Source organism: Leptinotarsa decemlineata, unplaced genomic scaffold (genome assembly GCF_025532065.1).
Source record: "Leptinotarsa decemlineata unplaced genomic scaffold, Ldec_3_MD MMD2_tig00001064_RagTag_RagTag, whole genome shotgun sequence".
Lineage (NCBI taxonomy): Eukaryota > Metazoa > Arthropoda > Insecta > Coleoptera > Chrysomelidae > Leptinotarsa > Leptinotarsa decemlineata.
Window position 1 is genome coordinate 6,731,736 of NW_027412558.1, and position 20,182 is coordinate 6,751,917.

The 20,182-nt window shown below is 31.7% G+C and overlaps 2 protein-coding genes across 4 annotated transcripts in view; both read left to right on the forward strand.

Annotated features, from left to right (window-relative positions):
* On the forward strand, positions 1-16,210 carry LOC111502633 (aminoacylase-1). 3 transcript variants are annotated; one of them, XM_023156752.2, is made up of 8 exons: positions 1-131; positions 406-568; positions 4,176-4,345; positions 6,706-6,877; positions 7,449-7,595; positions 7,659-7,846; positions 8,646-8,875; positions 11,510-11,855. In XM_023156752.2, exons 2-8 carry the CDS (start codon positions 463-465, stop codon positions 11,727-11,729), a joined length of 1,233 nt encoding a protein of 410 aa, XP_023012520.1. In that variant the 5' UTR covers positions 1-131; positions 406-462; the 3' UTR covers positions 11,730-11,855. The 3 variants fall into 3 exon arrangements, with proteins under 3 accessions (XP_023012520.1, XP_023012522.2, XP_023012523.1); XM_023156754.2 differs by lacking the exons at positions 1-131; positions 11,510-11,855 and adding an exon at positions 13,355-16,210 and having other exon boundaries at positions 292-568; XM_023156755.2 differs by lacking the exons at positions 1-131; positions 406-568 and adding an exon at positions 631-767.
* Positions 16,075-20,182, forward strand: part of jumu (Forkhead box protein N4 jumeau) — an 18,526-nt gene continuing 14,418 nt past the window's right edge. Inside the window, exon 1 of the mRNA XM_023156751.2 lies at positions 16,075-16,210. The gene's annotated coding sequence lies outside the window, so the exon portion shown is untranslated. The remainder of the gene's footprint in view (positions 16,211-20,182) is intronic.

Consider the following 20,182-nt stretch of genomic DNA (forward strand, 5'->3'; position numbering starts at 1 on the left):
TCCATTCGGAATTCCTTTAGAGATGCGAACTCAAAATATTTCGAACAGCTGATTAGCGTTTGAAAAGAAGCGCCAAATTCAAAATAATGCAGTATTAAAGGCGTTTCTATGACGAAGAATTCAAAACACAGGTATTTTTCCTCCAATATTTATCACTTTTATTTTGTTACTTTTATTGATACTAGTAAATCAGAACAACAAATATTCAGATATAATTCGATTTGGAAACCGCTGAACTCCAAAATAAATATGTTATTTTTATTATTTGCCTAGTGAACTGAATGTTTGTGGTATAGTCACTCTAGATAAAGCCATATCACAATAGTACCAGTGTTTGATTAAATAATTACTTTGCCCTTCCAGACTCGTAATATAAATTTGAAGCGATTTTAACATCAAATTTAGTTCTCTTTCAGTTTATAGCAGTGTGTTTTCGTTGCAATTTCACTGAAAACTCGTAAGATGTCTTCATTATCAGCTGATCAAAAGCAAGCGTTGGACAAGCAAGCTGTCAACAATTTTCGTGAATATTTGCAAATCCCCTCTGTTCATCCTGATATTAATTACGGTGAGTTGAAGAATTGATGATTTTGATTACTTTGTTATTATTTTAATGCAATAAGCGACGTGTGAGTTGAGTATAAAAGTAATTTGGGTCAGGAATGCGTAGTCGTATGTCATTTGTTTAGAAATTCTTTTGGCTTGGCTTGGGTTTTTGGGTGTGGAGTTTGTTCGATAATTTGGATTTTTTCTAGGATATTGCCGACGTAAGTTTGATTTATTCTTTTCTTGTAGTTATTTATAGTTCAAGTAATGCGGTGTGTTATTAGTCGGATCTATTTTTCCCAATTGTATGGCAACTGATCCGATTGAAAATTTTGCATGAAGTAATCTAACTCTTTCGAAGTTTCCTGTGTTAAATTATCGTTTATTTGGTATTCTGAATAATACTATATATGTACAAATTGCATTGAATTTTCATATTTCTTGTTTAAACATGGCTAGTAACATTTATCCATATAAGGTGTGTCAAAGTTCAAGCACAGCTTGTTTAAAGACAAATTTCTCTTTTCGAATTCCACAATTTTAATCAGGAAAATTGAGATTTTTCGTTACTGATGAACATACAGTGGGGGTCAAAAATGTTTGAGCACAAGTTACCCTCATTAAGATTCATTTCATATCAGCATGATCTGATATGGTTTGCAATCCTTTCCTGAGAAATGTTCCACAAGGTGTTTTAGTGATGGAATAACAATATCTACTTGTTATTTGAAAAGAAGAAACAACACCACTGGCATTATGAGACACTCCAAACTCCAAGTTATGTTTCATAATGCCAACAAAATATTCTATAAAATTCACTTATTTCCTTATACATTTTAATATGATGCATTATGTACCTTACATTGGACAATTAATTATATTCATTGCACCAATTTTTTGACTCCTGGTGTTTTATATCATTGTACAGTGAGAAAGTTTTAATGCAATAATGTCAAAGCAGAAACGTGATAATTTAACATGTTTATTCGATTTTACTGTGTACAAACCGGTTCAGGCTCGCCCCAATAACTTTTTCTTTCTGATATCAATGTGGAGTATTGGTGGTTCAAATGGTATCACAAGAAATACTTATTTGATTTCCACATTGATCACGGAAGCAAATCAAATATTTTTACAAAACAGTAATTTGCAGTGTTTTACCTCCAAAATAGTATGTTTGTTTGTGAAAAGAACCTCCGAATCCAAAAATGTATAAGTATACAGGGTATACACTGCTGTGAACAGGCATTCCTATGTGTTTCAGAACTGTTGGATAAAGAATAAAAATAGGCAATAGGGCTAACCGAAGACTATCTTCGCCCCTAGCTACTATTTGAATATTCAGAAAACAAATACATACTAATTATCCAGCCTATAAAATGATATACGTATGGAACCAAGACCCCATATTAATCAACTGTGATTTCAATTCTTTTTGAAAATGATGGAATAAGTGTCTTTTGAATGATATGGAATAAAAAATAAAAAGCAGTATTCAAGTTTGGAAATAAGATGCATGTAAAATCTTAACTTTGATTAAGTTAAACCAAGACTAACATCACATCAGTGCTTTGCCTTTCCGATTGGCAGAACAAGCAATAAAAAAAAATTACTAGCTATACAAATGTTTTGACATAATCACTGATGTATCCAGGTGGCATTGAAATACTAAGTGATGATAAAAGAAAGGTTATTTTCGTATCTCATTTTTCATTTAGAATGGCCATTCCTTTGGGGTCATATCGACTTCCATTCCCTGATATTTGTATAGAATACATACATAAAAGTGTTTTGCTACTTGGAGTGAGATCACCTCTGTTGAACTGTTCAATACATCAATTCGTTGATCGTTTTACCTAAGTGACTTATAATTTTTCATTAATTTTCTATTTTTGGATATTGTGGAAAGCTGTGTATTAACTCTTTTTTGAAACTTCAACACTAGACAACTAGGTGATACCTTTAAAGACTTGTAACTCATTATGATTGAGTTCAGTGAGGAATATTACAGTAACAATAGTAACGCTATTACAGTAACAGTAACAATAAAAAATTGAATGTTCACATTTACTGGTTTCAACTGAGTTTGACATTTGACTTAAAAAATCTAACTACCTACCCTTGAATCATGATGTTCATAATCTTTGTTTTTTGTTTAATCTTTGTGGTTTAGTTTCCTGCCCATAGCTTTCAGTCATGGTAAATTTTAAAGTAAAACAATGAAAAACAAAGGCTTATCTAAATATTTTTGACAATAAAAAAACATTTGAGAAGTCCCTAATTGAAGCTTCAATTTTGATATTTCAGTCTTACTAACTTATAACCAGACTGATTCCATATAAAGCATGTAATTACTTACAAAACCAGACTGATTTTCATATATTAACTTACATCAGACTTATTTTCATACTTGAATGAATTTGAAATGAAATTACACATATTAGGAGCCGAAACATTATTTTCATATGTTTATCACCTTTAAGTCAGTGGTTAAGTCATTCTATCTGACAAAATCAGGATGACTTCTATATATAGCATATATTAACTAACAAAACTAGACTAAATAATATGTATAGCATATATTAGCTTAAGAAATTAGATTGATTCTCAAACGTATACATTTATCACCTTTAAGTGGTTAAGTCATAATATCATATAAAACCATGCTGATTTACATGTATAGCATATATTAACTCACAAAAGCAGACCAATTTTTATATCTAGCATATATTAACTTACAGAATCAGACTGATTTTCATACATTTATCGCCTTTAAGTCGATGGTTAGGTAATACTGTTTATAATACCAAACTGATCTTCATAAATAGCATATAATAACTTACAAAAACACTGATTTCCATATATAGCATATAATAACTTACGAAACCAGATTGATTTTCATATGTTTATCACCTTCATGTCAATTGTTAAGTCATACCATCTTACAATACCAGACTCATTTTCATAAATGATATAGTTCAAGTTACAAAACCAGACTGATTTTCATATATGGCATATATTAACTTACGAAACCAGACTGATTTCCAAGTGTAGCATATATAAACTTACAAAACCATAGTGATTTTCATTCGTAAGACAATGCTGTAAGACAATGCTTGCGTCCAGCAGCTTCCAGTGGTCGAAACCACTTTATCACTGAATGTGGTAGACGGTAATTCCAAAATCCAGATGCAAGATGAAATTGAAGCATTTTTTTCTTTATTGAATAATTAATTGCACCATATAATCTGATAGTTTGACAAATCCAATTCCGTCTATATAAATCACTTTGCAATAAAATTAAAAAATTGGTATGTTGTTAGGCAAGAATATAGGGAACTCACAATTATCAGAATGAAAATTGCTCTCTAAAATGGGTTGAGTAAATATTTTATTAATTCCTTGAAATATGACATAAGACTTGATACAATATATCACCTTATTGATTTAAAAAGTGTTTCCTTTCTGTATTCAGTGCAATGCTTTTAGATTTTTTGGTGCTGAATGCACCTAACACGTGAATTTTGTAGTAACCAATTGTTTTTCAGTGTACCTTTTAACTTAGTTCGCATCTTTTGTCCCAGTTTTTCAGTGTCTTCCTTTTTGAGAAACATTAATTTTTTTTTCAGATGAGTGCGTTGAATTTTTGGAAAAACAAGCAAAAAGTTTGAGTCTTCCCATAAAGGTTGTAACCGTCAAGCCTGGCAAACCTATTGTGATAATAACATGGCTTGGCAAGGAGCCCAGTTTACCAACCATATTACTTAACAGTCATATGGACGTTGTGCCTGTTTTTGAGGTAAGGATGAACAATAGAATTATTCATTGAAGAGATCTGTTTATCTGATGCTCATATATTTTTTTGGGTTAGGTGTTCTACGTTTTGGTTTATTTTCAATAGTTTTGATAAAGCTGAAAACACAAATTTCATTTTGTTAGCATCAGAGAATACTGTTTTGTGTTTTCAGAAAATGATGATAGTTATACTTGCATGGTGAATGAACAACTCTTTTATTCAAAATTTTCCTGGCAGCTGATTCCGCTTGAGGAAACCAAACTTTTTTTTATTTTTTCACTATACAAATTAGTAGGAAGTGACTTTAGTTCCATTGTAACATTAATAGTTCATATTTTGGTTGAATTATGAACAAAAATATTTAGTCTTGAAATACAAAATATAATCAATATTCTATCTATTCAGTACTTTATATAAATTTATTATTTGAATCATATTACTTTTTCTACCGACCTAATGACTTAAATTACTTGAGTTTATGTATTAACACAGATCTACACATGAGGAGAGAAATTTTAATAATAAACTCATGCAAATGGACATGTCATAAAATAAATTACCTGAATGTATGTGTCCACTAAGTACTAATTTCAACATTAGAAAACGGATTCAATAAAGGGAAATTATTGACTTCTATTTGGCAATTCAATAAATGATCTGAATTCTCAAATCAATTCATTGCAAAGCATTCCAAAACATTGAGTATTATTATTTTCTTCCTCTCTTTGGAAGTTTTTCACATTTTTTGTTCAAAGAAGAAGTACTCTAACATTACATATAATTTTCCGAACTGGAGTATATTCACAAAAATTCAAAGAGAGGTGCATAAGAATTGTTTACTGAAGGTATAATTTATCAATTCACTTATCAAGTTAACGCGAAATAATAAAAAAATTGTCAACAATAAATAGACTCATTACTTTATTAATAATAATATATTCTTTATTTCATATAAACATTTATATATACAACACACTATATACATATATATGGTACATACAAACATTGAAAGAAAAGGTGTCAAATAAAAAAACAATAATTTTAGTGATTCACTTCAAAATATTATTTCAAATCATTCGGTTTCAGATTCAACAGAAGTTGTTTCACTTTATTTTCAAAGACCCTATGCACTGTGATCGACTTGAGACTATTTGGTAATTTATTAAACATTCTAATGCACATATATGAAGGATTTTTTTCTGTGAGAGTTAGTCTGTGTATAGGGAAATTAATATTAAGTGTTCGTGTATTATAATAGTCGGGATTCATGTAATTTTCTGTGAAAACCTCTTTGTGCCTATGTAAGAATGTTAAACATTCTAATAAATATAGTGCAGTGACTGTTAAAATTTGTTTTTCTTTGAATAAACATCTGCAGGATTGTCTAAAGGGCATTTTATAGATAGTTCTCAAAACTCTTTTTTGAACAATGAATATTTTTTGTAAATTCTGCTCTGTTCCCCAGAACATAATACCATATCTCAACACTGACTCAAAATTTGCATGATACAGAATTTTAACAGTTTTTTCATTCATGTATTTTGATATTGTTCTGATTGCATTAATACCTTGTTCAATTTTTGATAAACAGAGTCAGTTTGCCTATTCCATTTCAAGAATTTGTCTATATATACTCCTAAAAATTTAGTATATTCAGTGATATTTGTTTCTTCGCCCTGCCAATTTATACTCACTGGTTTTTCTTTTCTACACCTGTCGGTACTAAAAATCATCAAATTGGTAATTTATTTTTATCAAACCAATTCTTCGCTCTCAAGAAAAAAAACATTTCCCTGGTTTATAAGGTCATTGCTTTCTTCTGCACCAATTATTAAATTTGTGTCGTCTGCGTAATTTACTACTGTTTTCTCAGCGTTCTTGGCAATGGTGCATAAATCATTCAAATATATTATGAATAAAATCGGCCCTATAACACTACCTTGTGCAATTCCTGTTGAATTAATCAACACATCTGAAATGTTTGTAACCCCACCCTTTGTGATAGTTACCCTTTGGACTCTTGAGGATAACAGGTTAACAATATAATATCTAAATTGCTTTAGAAAAGGACACTGAAAAATTGAGATATATTTATGAAGCCTCAAAACAGTTCTAGGTTATTTGTATACTGAAAACTGAGAACAGGTTTTTGAATAAATTTGAGTAATTTTTGTGAAAAACTATCAAACGTTTCAGTAAATAAACATGAATAAAATAATCATCAATACTTTAGTTGGTCAGTATTAATGATAGAGTTGTTTTGAATCGTTTCCTTATCGCCTCTTGGTTGAAACACAAAGTATGATCGAAGAAGTAGTGTGTCTTCGTAACCCATAGCAGTTAATTTGATAATTATCTTGTAGGATAAATGGACGTACAAGCCTTTTAGTGCCCACGTAGATGACAAAGGTAATATATATGCGAGGGGTTCTCAAGACATGAAATGTGTAGGAATACAGTATTTAGAAGCTATTAGAAGACTGAAAATACAGGGTGTAACTTTAAAAAGGACCATACATGTTAGTTTTGTACCAGGTGAGTCATTTATCTGTTTAAAATTTGTTTTTTCTGTTAACCAGCGAGCGACAACTGTTAAAAGTCGAAACTTGTGCGAGCTGAAGATTAAAGAGGTATTACCTTTTAACGTGCGATTCCTAGCATGTCCTATAATTGGAATAATTAAATGATGTGCCAGTCGTATATAAGGAATTTTGAATTTAATTTTTTTTGCAACCCAATCCAGATTACAAGTCATTTTAGTAATAGGTCTTAATTATTTATTATCATTTACAGATACCTTGAATGCATGAAATTTCATAGTAGGAATTGACTGAAATTAGAGTAATTCAAATATATTCCACAGGGTAACGTTTTTGTCCCGTTTCAATTCAATAAATATATTAAATTGGTTAGATTTAAAACAGATAGTTAATAGAGATAAAAAACTTGATTAAGTGATTATCTCAATGAATTATGATAAAACTGAAAAGTTACTTTCACTTCATGTAAAAACATATAAAAAAGTCAAATATTCAGTTACTCCTAAAATTTCAATTCGTTAAATGAATTTAAGCTTTTTTGATATCAACATAAATATTGGTTGCAGATGAAGAAATTGGTGGAGTAGAAGGAATGAAAATGTTTGTCGAAACAAATGACTTTAAAGATTTGAATGTTGGTTTTGCTCTTGATGAAGGAATGGCTAGTGAAAATAATGAATATGCCTTATTTTATGCGGAAAGATGCATTTGGCGTAAGTATTCGCTGGAAAAAAAGCCCTTCAAAGTTGAGTTAAAAATATGCATTTTGTTCTCAGAAATGCGCTTCCATTGCCCGGGAAATCCTGGTCATGGCTCTTTATTGTTGGAGAATACCGCTGGCGAGAAAGTTACATATCTTTTGAATAAATTGTATGAGTTTAGAAAACAAGAACAACAAAAATTGAAGGACAATCCTAGTTGGACAATCGGAGACGTGACTACTGTGAATCTGACACAATTGCAGGTGAGTTTATTTTTATTTTACTGTTAAATGTAGAAAATTTAATATTTATTCTTATATCTCCCCTTCCAATGTATATATTGTATTCTACTTCAGTTTGTTGAATATATGGTAAAAAAAGGGATATTTTGCACATGTGACATATGTGTATATATGTGTGGATATATACAGTTTATAAAATATTTGAAAAATTCAGAAAATCATGCTTTTTTATATTTTCTACATCTACATCCTCTGGTATTGTTTTTTGAAAGTTAAATAACGCTCATTACAAGAAATTGAAACAATTTAATTTTTTTTCAAATAGAACAGTTTTCATAGAATGTCACACTGCATTTTACCTATTTAATTGCTGTCAGGACTCGCCAAATGGCTGATATGGAGTATCAGCCATTACTAGCTCGTTCTTTTTGTTTTAAATATGTAAAAAAATACTGTTGCATGGACATACTCGAGCGCGTCAGATATTGATAGCATCAATGTCCTACGTATTTTCAATAATGTTCGTATGGTAATCTAATCGTTATGATGCGGGTGGTTGTAAGGGTTAAAAGTGAAAATAAAAAAAATTTAATTGAGCGCGTTAGATTTCCTAAGGGGGTGTCAAGAAATGATGCATAAAAATGTATGTATGGACATGCACTAGCTCCGAAGCACAGTAGTTGAGCTACAAGCTTAAATCTTCACCCCATATGGGTGTTGGGACCATTACCACCAAACGTAATTGTCGGGTGTCATGACGGATAACTTGTGAATCTAATGTTGGCTTTTTGTTTCTTATATATATGTTTTTATTTTTCAGGGTGGTGTACAAGCAAATGTAATCCCTCCAGAACTTGTGATAGTTGTAGATTGTCGCATTCCTGTCACGACAGACCTCAAATCTTGGGAAGAAACTCTCAACAGATGGTGTAAGGAAGCTGGTCAAGGCGTTTACATCGAATACGAGCAAAAGCAATTGCAAATCCCTGCGACAAAAATTGACTGTTCGAATCCGTATTGGATTGCCTTTAAGAGAGCCACCGATGAACTGTAAGTGATTTATAGAGTTATTTTGGTATGCGCTTGTTTATCTCATGTTTTCAAATTCACGAAAGGTAACTAGGTAACTGGACAGTCTCTATAATAAAAAATAGATGATTCTTGAAAATTATGGTTTACAGTAGTGCTTTGAGATGATGGTTTAAAAAACTAGTTATAAATACCATTCCATTACTTTTGAGACTAACAAAACGAAATTTAATATCGCGTTAACTTCGTACCAGCGTGTTTTGTTTCTTGAAAAAGAATATGTGTTATATACAGTAAAAAATTTGAACTGAAAGTGGTATATTTTTAGGAGAGATTATTTTTGTGCTCTAAAACAGGCAACTTTTCCCTAGTTTAACTGACTTTGTATTTCACAGTTTCTGATTTTATCATGCTGGTCCTACTTACCTTAGACACAGTATATTCTTTTCCAACGTTTTGAAACCTTGTAATTTACTCCTAAGAGCTCCAAAATGAACATTCTGTTCGTTAATTCGATGTGTGAATGCATATATTATGTCTGTTTTTTATGATTCATCTAATTCTCAAATCCTGTTCATTTACAAATGAAAGGAATATATAGTTTTTATACTGACAAATTGATCTTCATCTCAACCAATATTTCTATAGAATTTTGACATATTTTTTTGTATACAAGTGAGATGTAACATATGCATTTCAATAACAAAATACTTGCAGATATATAAAAAGGAAAATACCATTTTAAGGTTTTTTCTTTTTGGAACTAACAGTAGAAAAGGCAGATAACTGATATTTTACTCAACAAACAGTCATTTCACTTTTTCACGTGATGTCTTCCCTCAATAATCACAGAGGCAGAAAAATGATAAGGTCATGAATATTGAGAAAGATCTTTTTATAAAGATAACATAGTCTCGTTTTTTTTTTATATTTTGTTTTAGTCAAATTTTTAATGAGTCAATTTTGGTTGTTTTGTTTGCTTCCTTGAGAACATATTTTTTATTATTGCAGCAATTTTTTCAGGTACTCTCAATATTTTACCTTTCTTTTATTGATGGCCAACCTCTATTCTATTTTTGTTTAACTGTGTGTTTATACCATATATAGGATATTTACGTTGAGAAGAGACTGACATCATTTTTGGTGATTTTGTATATCCAACATAACAACTTTAAAATTCCCAATGAAATGCGTTCTATAGCAATGAAACTAGTAAAATTTCATTTTGTAAGTTGCTCAACTGATAGTAAAATTTCAAACGTTGCTGAATCGAAAACAAACTCGAAAACTGTCAGTCTTGTCTTTTCAGAACTAATCATTTCTTTTGATAAGACCTGCGTATATTCAGTATGCTCAAAGCATTGTCGAAACATTCTCAACGAAGTTGTATTTCAACTAAGTAAATTAATAGTAGGTAAGGTTAATAGCAATAAAACAAATCAACAGTACAAAAGTTTGAAATAGTGCACATGTTGGCAACGCCGTAACTTATCATCTTGTGACGTCATTCTCTTCTTAACGTGAATATTATCCTCTATACAATATGTAAGTTTGTAAATTGAATATGAATAAAAGTAAATTTCATTGAAAGTTCTGAAATCGGCACACAAAAGTAACTAATTATTTCATAGAATTGAAAATTTCAAATTGATGCAGAGAGGGACTGAATATTGATAGATTAGGTGCATTTGTACAGGGTATCTCTTAAACTATTATATAAGCTGAAGGAGATGATGAAGGAGGTCATTTCTGATAAAAAACATTTCCTCTCCATTTTCGAGTTTTTTTTCTTGGTGTCGTTGTCATCGACTACAATGGTCATTTGTTATATTTACAAGAAGCCTTGTTTTTATTCCATGAAATATAAAACCCAATAGATTTGGGTTCTTTCAATATTTTGTGAATGAAAATCATTAAAATGTAGTGCAATCTTGAAAAATATTACAAAAAATTCAAAGTGATTCGGGTTCCCCTTTTAATATTTTGTTAATGAAAATTATTGAAAAGTAATACAAACTCGATTTTATATCAGTGAAATACAGTTATATGTATATGTTGTACGTACAAGGTATCATCCTATTGAATTTTTTTGTGTAGTTTAATTCAATTTTCCTGCTATAATATTGAATTTACACTGTGTATAGATTCTCTCATAACCTTTAGTTTTTCTAAATTGTGGAAGATATCACTAAAAAACTAGAATAAAAACTCATAAAGACATTTCTCCTTTTTCTCTCAATTATTTCCATTATTATATATGATGGAAATATAAGGTGTTGGTGAAAATTAAAATTAATTCGTCTCATTTCATTTGGAAATAAAAGAAAATTGTATTTAAGTAAATTGAAAATTTGAACGAAATACACAATCAATCAGTATTTGAATGCATTTAAAGTAGTCTAAAAAAATGTTACTCAGGACACATAAATCATTTTTTTTTATTTCAAATGCAGTGTTTGGACTCGAAGTAATGAAATATTGAAACATACCTGGCTTTTAGTCATTTTTTCAACCTCATTCTTATACGATAACAATTTCTATTTAAATATCACAGTTTCTTCTATCAGTCACTTTTGATAGAGCTGTTTTTTCATAACATTTGTGTGTGGTTATTCTCTTCATATTTTCACACCCAACACTATACATTTTTTTTAGCGGCCTCAAACTAAAAACTCAGGTATTCCCTGGGGGTACGGACAGTAGGTACATTCGTGAAGTGGGCCTTCCGGCTATTGGATTCTCCCCAATGAATAACACACCTATACTCTTACACGATAACGATGAGTATTTGAACCAAACGATGTTCCTGAAAGGAATTGAGTATTATTGCAAAATACTGACAAGAGTTTGTAACCTCGAAGACCGTACTGGTTAAGATGAAAAAATAGCTGAAATAAAAATATATACATTTCAAAGGTTTTCCGTTATTATACTGTGCCATTATTGCTTGTTGTTTAGTTTGAGAAATTTAATTGTGGTTGAAATAAAATTATTGGTTGAATTGCGAGTTTTGAGTAATATCCTTTGAAACATTTTAGATTTAATTTCACCTATTAACGTGCTTTCTTAATTTCTTAAAGAAAGTAGGTTATTTTTTCAAACATTAACGAAATTATCATCTGGTGGTATGAATTTTTAGTATATAATTTGAATAAGAAAACTATTCTGATCTTCATTGAAAATCGCAGTTTTTGCTAAGAAAATCTTATTAATAGTTATTGTACATATTACATCGGTCTTTGTGCGATGGGCCCTACAAAGAAGATGGATGTCGAGCTTATGACTTGAACTGACCTCTCTGTAAATTGAGATCAGGAGCGAGTCTACAGAGGAGATGGATGTCGAGCTTACGACTCCAACTGACCTAATTTGTGATATTGATGACTTATTTATTTTGTGGAAATTAATCTTCAATTAAATGATATAGATAAAATACTTTGTCTAATTTCTTCACCATTTTCAAGTATCTTAACACTACTAAGTAGTGTTAAGATACTTGAGAATACTTAAGATACTTAATGTATTGATATTAATACGTGTAAAAACCGAAACCTTGGTCGTTTTAATATCAATACATTAAGTAAGAGGAAATTAGACAAAGTATTTTATCTATATCATTTAATCCAACTGACCTCCCTGTAAATTTAGATCAGGAACGAGAGCTTCTCAACTCGCCAACTCCTGATCTAATAACTGAACCTAAAAAAAAGGTTTGGTGGTGCAGCCAGGAAACAACTGAGTCGTCTCCTCAAGAGCGGGTTGCTTTATGAAACCACCTTCCACAAAATTCTTGAGCGGCGTACGCAGAATCTTTATCGAGTGGAGGAACAAACCCCCATGAGCAAATTAGCAAACGTTTGTTCTCAAGTGATGATTCACCAAAACCAGAGGCAAAAAAGCCCTGAACGGTTGAATTTAAGGCATAGTCAGGTGTAGCTGACGTGCAAAAACCCTCATATGAGATGGTTGTCGCGGGTATCACGGTGGGAATCTTGCACCTTGACTATCCGACTACCTCATTAATGATGAAAGAACAGAGCATATACTTTGTGCCTGCCCCGCTGGAGACCGAATCAGGTTTTTAGAGTTCGGCAGAGCCGTACTCTTACCATTTGACCTGAAAGACCACTCACCATACAAACTAATCGGCTTCGTTAGGAAGCTGGGTTTATTTGGTCGAGTTTGAATATGTGTGAGCCACAATAAATCCTTGCGGGTTGCGGTGGAGGGTCGAATATACCCACTCACTTTGGACCTAACCTAACCTAACATATTACATCTAATTTTAGGATGACAAAGTACAATATTTGTAATATTCCAAAGGTGATTCCATAATAAATGGGTACAAAAGTTTTCAACTAATACAAAGTTTTTGTTATCCTAGCTAACAAATGCTTTGTTTTCAAAAACAGCTTTTACAACGTTATATCTCCCAAGGAAAATATTTTTTTGAAATATCTCATTATTCCCGTATCCTAAATTTTTTATTTCTGTTTTCAGAGAAATGAAATTGATACCTTATGTTTGCCCAGGATCAACTGACGCTCGATATATAAGAGAATGTGGGTTGCCAGCTTTTGGCTTTTCACCTCTATCGAGTACCGTTCCAAAATTGCACAGTAATGATGAATACGTAAATATGGACACATTTTTAAAGGGCGTTGAGATTTACTGCCATTTATTGAAAGCACTTCAACTCTGAAATAAAAATTAGTAATTTATAATGATATTTGCTATTGTCTGAATGATGAATATTTTATTTTGGTTCCTAAAGTAAAGTGATAATTAAAATTTGTTGGCCCTGAGAGACCTCTGACACTATTGGGATATATTATTGTTTAGTGACAGTCCTGGAAACTATGGTTCTATGAAAGTTTCATCATATGGACAAACTCTATATAATAAAATCATGAAAACATTATTTAATGCATCATTCATTATAATAGTTGTAGTTTCATGAGATTGATTTATGTAAATATTATTACTACTCACATCAGATGAGAGAAAACTTAAATCAGGTTTGGTGCTTTTCTTGGGAAACATATGTAGGCATCAGGTGAAGAAGATATAGTTGAAAATTATACATGAAAAACACTGGTAAGCAGGTAGCGGAAGTGACAAAATTGCAAAAGTCTGATAAAAATGTTTTGACCTTATTGAAAATTCTACATTACCATTGATGTCTTCAATGAAAAGAGGAAGTTGTATTGTGGAATATGATTGTAAATATCATTTTCGTCTTGAACGTTGTTCATTTTTATTTTCAGAGATATGAAGTTGAATCCGCTCATATGTCCAGCAATTACGGACGCCAGGTTTATAAGGGAATATGGATTACCCGCCTTGGGGTTTTCACCTTTGATAAACACAGCGCAAAACTTTCATAGACATGACGAGTACCTGAGTAAAGATGTTTTTCTGAAGGGCATTGAAATATATAGCCATTTATTGAAAGCTCTGCAACTGTGAAGTACAGAAGAAATATCCGATTGGACTGTATATGTGGTGTTGATAATCTTAATATTTCAATTTTTGTGTAATAGATCAATTTGCTGTGACGGTATTAATTCATATATTTTTATAATCACATCATATTTCGAATAGTCTTATCTATTTGTATTCTATGTTTTCACGTGGAGCTTTCAGCAGAATCATTCTTGAAGAACTAACTACCCATCAACAAATAAATTTAATAAATTTGATACAACTGAAGTAACATCTGGATAAGGAGCTGCACATCTTATGAATGCTTCTGGAAAAATGATATGAAGCGAAAAATTTCACTGACATCTTTCACATGAAAAAGTTATTGAATACGATCAGTGTCTAGAAACGTCTACATAAAAAATCAAGGATGTATTGACTACCAAAAACAAAATTTGATAGAACTGAATGAAGTGCTGACCTTGATAGATGCTTCTGGAAACTGAAGAGCTCGTGGATGAACTGCTTGCGAGAGACTTGGTGTGAAAGATGAATTTTGTTGACAAAACTATTCTTTGGATTTTTATGTATCTCATATAATCGCATGCGGAAATCAACAATATATTAAACACAAAATACAAAGATGGACTTTAACGAAGATGAATTGTTTTTACACATGAAGGGCTTTACAAAGGTAAAAACAATACAAAACATTTCTTTTGTCTTTCCTGTCAACCTTTGTATTTATCAAATGTATATCAATTCAAAGCAAAAGACTGGAGAATGTTGACAATTCACCGCTACTGCAATACTACAATCTCATGAAGACGCTAAATTGGTTGACGAAACGTGCGTCGAGAAGAGTGTTGTAGTTCTGGTGTATGGGAACAGTGCTTGTTTAGAATTTATTCTATGCCAGATTCCATTTCTACCTTTCATTGAAAAAGGAAACTTATTTGAAGAAGTTACTTCCAGAATTGTAAATAGTAGTTAGTTGATAATTAACATACCTATATTGATCTTGAGAAGTTGATCAAATATAGATATGGAAAAAACTGAGGCTCATTATTAAATTATTAAAAAAAATCGTCAGTGTAGGTAGTACAAAAATTTGTTTGTCCCCGTATAAAGTCTGTCTAATAATGTTGCTTTTAACCAATTTTATTACAAATAAATAAAAAAGCGATAAATCTCGTAATTGTATCAGAAATAGCCCATAATTTTATTTTTCATGGGAAAGTGAACGATTTGGCGTACTCCCCCTGTATTATAGAAAATGGACCCGACCATTCTGATTATTGATTTTAATTTCGTTCAATTATTTTCTTGAAAAATTAGAAAATTCCGTTTTTTATAGCCGAATTTCATAAATAACGCTCCTGAAGAATTAAATCGCCCGGCAAAATAACCTTGATCTTTACAAAACAATAACAAAGGTTTAAATTTGCGCGGCTGCCATGACACTGAATGGAAAGTTATTCCCGGTAAAAACGGGACAATTACGAAATACGTTTCAACCCAGTGTGAAGCTTGGAGAGTATAATAGAACATGAGTTTGGTATCAAAATTTTCCTCGAAAAATTTGGCATATTTTAGAAGGAGTTGCACTTCGCGTTATAGTTTTATTTTTTCGTAATCTTAGGTTAAATTAAATGTCAGGCGCCATTGCCATGTGCACGGTTGTTCGATGTTCCGAACGTCTTTTTCCTGTGAATCCATGGACCAATGGTAGTCGCGCGGGAAGTACTCGTGACTTGCGTCAACCAATCAACAGCGCGCGATTTGAATTCCCTCTTCGTTCTTTGTGGCTCGCTGCAAGTTTTGTATACATTCGTTGGGTGTACTGGTGCTGTCAGTGTTAAAATCCTATTTTTGTTCGATTTTGATGAAAATATTGCCGGACACAACGAAAATCTCTAAGAAAATAAGCAGGTAAGTAACATGCTACTTTTTGTTTACTTTGACGGGGTCATTTCTGTTAAAAATCGAGGTAAATGTGCCAAAACGATTTTTATAATGATCCAAGTAAGAATGGACTCGGCCCAACGTACGAATCCCGCTCTTTTGAGTAGGCGCATGTTATCTCATCTAACATAAAAACTATTATTTTTGTTCATGAATTCATTGTCATTTTCAACAAAAACGTTTTAACTTTTGTTGCTGGGTGACTATACTCATGGACTTGAATTGGTTGCTGAGAAATACCATGGGTACACCCACTGGAACTTTTTCGATGTACATTTGCTAATTTCAGATACCGTTATAGGTAAACTCGTAGGCTTTTTACTTGAGGAAATAGTAACTAAATTGAAAAAAATTAACATTTTTTCGTCTAGGCGGGAAGAGAAATATATGTAGCTTTCAAGGTCAAATAGAAGTTTTGATAAGAATGGATTCATCTGAAGGATTCAATGCCCTTAAGAGAGTTACAAGTTGAGTTAGGTAATTTGTCTAGTCTAGAATTTGATATGATTAATTAAATAACTAACCGTGGCGTTACGTTTTACTGTAAATAAGTAGTTTTCTATAGATATAAAATAGTAAATCCTGATAGATGTTCCAAGATAGTCTTTTGCAAAGTTGAGTGTTTCTTCAACTACGAATTTGACATTAAAATTTTATATTTGGTTATCAAGTGGTCTAATTAGGTTCTCATCAAAAGTGTTATCAAGAAGTAATTTGAAAAGTAAATAACACCTCAACCGAGAGGTATAATTAGGTTTTTGGAAGGTTAACGTATTCTATATTCCTTTCATAAGCTAGAATTTATTTTTATTATACCTACATTAGTATTGGGAAAATGTTAAAATTTACTGTTGAGTAAATATTAAGATAATAAATCTCACTTGAGATGAAATGTAAGTGTTGAATAAGTAGATGCCTATCTTGGTATGTTTATTTTTTTAAAATTATATACAAATATTCGGCCACGTTTTGTCCTTTATATTGCCTGAACGCAGGTTGGTGAAAATTATACCCTCATTCGGCTCACCATCGCACCCTTCGGTATCTTTCCGGTTCCCCTTGATCAGAGAACGAAACAGCCATCTGCCAGGTACAGTCTGACCATGAGAATCTTGCATGGGCGCTACTCTCCGGAGATGAAAGATGATGAGGTTGCAAGTAAATGGTCGTGTTTTATTTTATCGATTTGAAAGGGGTCTCTCTCATTGCAATTCATAAACTGAAAAGGGATTTACCTACTGTGGGGTGAGGGCATTTGAACTTCCTTTGAATTATTATTAGCCCATTTATTAGGTATATCGCCTTTAATGTTGGAAAGTGTTTGTCAGGGTCATTTGCTATTTATTCCATTCTAGCCAAGTTTTTTGACCCTTCTGAATTGATAAATAGTTTCTACATTTCCAATCCGAAATTCAAGGTTGAAGTGACGATAAATGATGTATCTTTAAAATTTATACTCGATTGTTTTTTACTTATACCCGATATTTTCTGCTCTCTAGGAGACAGAAATGGTTGTACCTGCTACTTTTTTTGAACACCTGGGCAAAAAACTTTCGAAAACTAAATACGCTTCTTAAAAACATGTCACTTTTTATAATTGCTTGGAACTGAAATAGGTCCTTCATTTGTTTCTTCTTATCTAAAACAACTACTTTTCCTGAAGGACATTGAATTACACAGAAATCACGTTTTTTCTCGATTTCATTTACTAAACATTCGTATAATAGAACCTAATGAATGAAAGTATTAGTATGGAATTTCAATTATAACATTTTTGTCAATATCAAATTGGACCCCAGAGCTTTTGGTGAAAACATTTGAAATTTATCCAGTTTTTTGTTCGAGTTTAAAACCGATTCTTGTTTGTGGAAGCGACGGGCACTTCATATACAAAAAATATGGCACAAAGCGCCCACGCTTTTTCACAATAATACTAGTATTTTTCGTTCGTTACTGTTTTAAGCTTATGTTTCGTATGCTATAAAAGCGTGTTATATATAGTCTTTTTAAACTATATTTATTTTATGTAAACTTTGGGATCAATCAGCCGTATATTGATTAGAAAAATGACCATTGATATTTTCCGATTCCGGAGAGGGAGCCTGAAAATTAGCTACCAAGCCCAAAGCAGCAGGCGCGCAAAGAAGGGTTACAAATAAGGCAGTAGGCGCGCGTGTTATAAAAAAATAATTTTTTCAAATGAAGAAATACATGTAAAGTGAGTTCGAATTATATCAAGGAGGTTACGTACGGCGCCATCTGCCTGCGAATAGATCGAGCAACAATGTCGATATATCAAGGAGGTTACGCATAGCGCCATCTGCTCGCGACTAGATCAAGCAATAATCTCTATATATCAAGGAGGTTACGTACAGTGTCATCTGTCCGCGAATAGTACAAGCACTAATTTCGATAATTCTGTCAAATACAGGTCCCGACCTAGTATGTTACAAACAAACATACATTCATACAGGTGAAGCTAATAAAAAGCGTGTAAAAAAATGAACGTGTTTACCAGGGTGTTTATAACTTTCAAAAAATAAAGGAGGAAATAAATTAGTTTTGAAAATGAAGGCAAAATTCAGTTCCTGTATAAATTCATCAACTGGGCTTCTCTACCATATGCATATTAGCGTGTTCATTTTTGGAAAATTTTGTATTCTACCTTCGTACCAAAAAATCTGATACTAAATTGAAACAAAAAAATATGTATACTAAAAAACAACTCTGGTTCATTTTTTGGGCTGTTTCGGTTGGTTTAATTTGAAATCGTAGAGGAAAATTGGCTGATAATCGCTTAACGACATCATATAGTAAAGAATATTACTGGAGTTTTTTCCCAACACCAAATCGTTATTTTTAACACCTCGACACGTGTTTCGATCACCAAGTGATCATCTTCAAGAGGAAAATTTAACTGTTAAATCACTACACCAAAGGTTCCAAACAGTGTATCATAAATACATCATATAGTAATAAACTGAAAAGAGGCGAAAACTTGAAATTTGGGTAAAAAATGAAGAGCACCAATGTATAGAGTACAAAATTCTCTATCGATTACGAATGAAAAGTGCTGATCTGAGATTTTGATCCTCTGGGGAGTATTACTAAAACCCCTTGACATGGAAGAACGTGCTACCAGGAAACTTATACATCTTCAGCCGTTAGAATAATTATTTCAGAACTTTCAATATATTACGGTTATGAAAAAAATACCTCATAGATCAAAGTTTAAGGAATCTGAAAAATGAATATCCAAGTTAGAAATTCGGATTCTTTAAAAAACGTTTGAAATCGATGGGAAGAAGGAAGAAATGAGTGAAGCATTAAAAATACTGAAAATACCAGAACCGAACTATTTAGTTAATAAACATGGAATATACAGTGTGTTTCACTTCTCATGGAAACACTCCCGTATCTTCCGTAATAATCGAGGAAGAATGATGAAACTCTCTAATGGGTTGTTCCATCGCGAGTGGTGGGCAGTGCCACTTTGGCCAACTCCATTTAGGTGGTATGTGCATTTTGAGCATTTCTATCAGTCCTGAGAGTTTCATCATTCTACCTCAATTATTACGGGGGTGTTTCCATGAGAAGTGAGACACACTGTATATTAAAAATGAGAATACATAAATAATGAATTTGAAATTCAAAAATATGAAAACTGTAACTTATGAAAAAAACAAATTATGATTGAGATGAGATGGAAATTGATTTATAAATGGATTTAATAATGAGTGTAATATCAATATAATACAAAAAATAAAAATGATTCTTGTTGTTGTATACTATTAACTATTCGGTTATTATTTAACCTATTTATTAATTGATTTCCGTTTCAATCTCAATAATTTGTTTCCTTTACAAATTATCAGTCATATATTTTTAAATTCTCATTCTCATTTCTTAGTGTTTGATATTTAATATTTGAATATTTAT

Coding starts and splice junctions, on each gene's coding strand:
- LOC111502633 (XM_023156752.2), top strand. CDS start 463: ATGTCTTCATTATCAGCTGATCAAAAGCAAGCGTTGGACAAGCAAGCT. Junction 4,346..6,705: donor ACGTTGTGCCTGTTTTTGAG/GTAAGGATGAAC, acceptor ATTATCTTGTAG/GATAAATGGACGTACAAGCC. Junction 6,878..7,448: donor ACATGTTAGTTTTGTACCAG/GTGAGTCATTTA, acceptor TATTGGTTGCAG/ATGAAGAAATTGGTGGAGTA.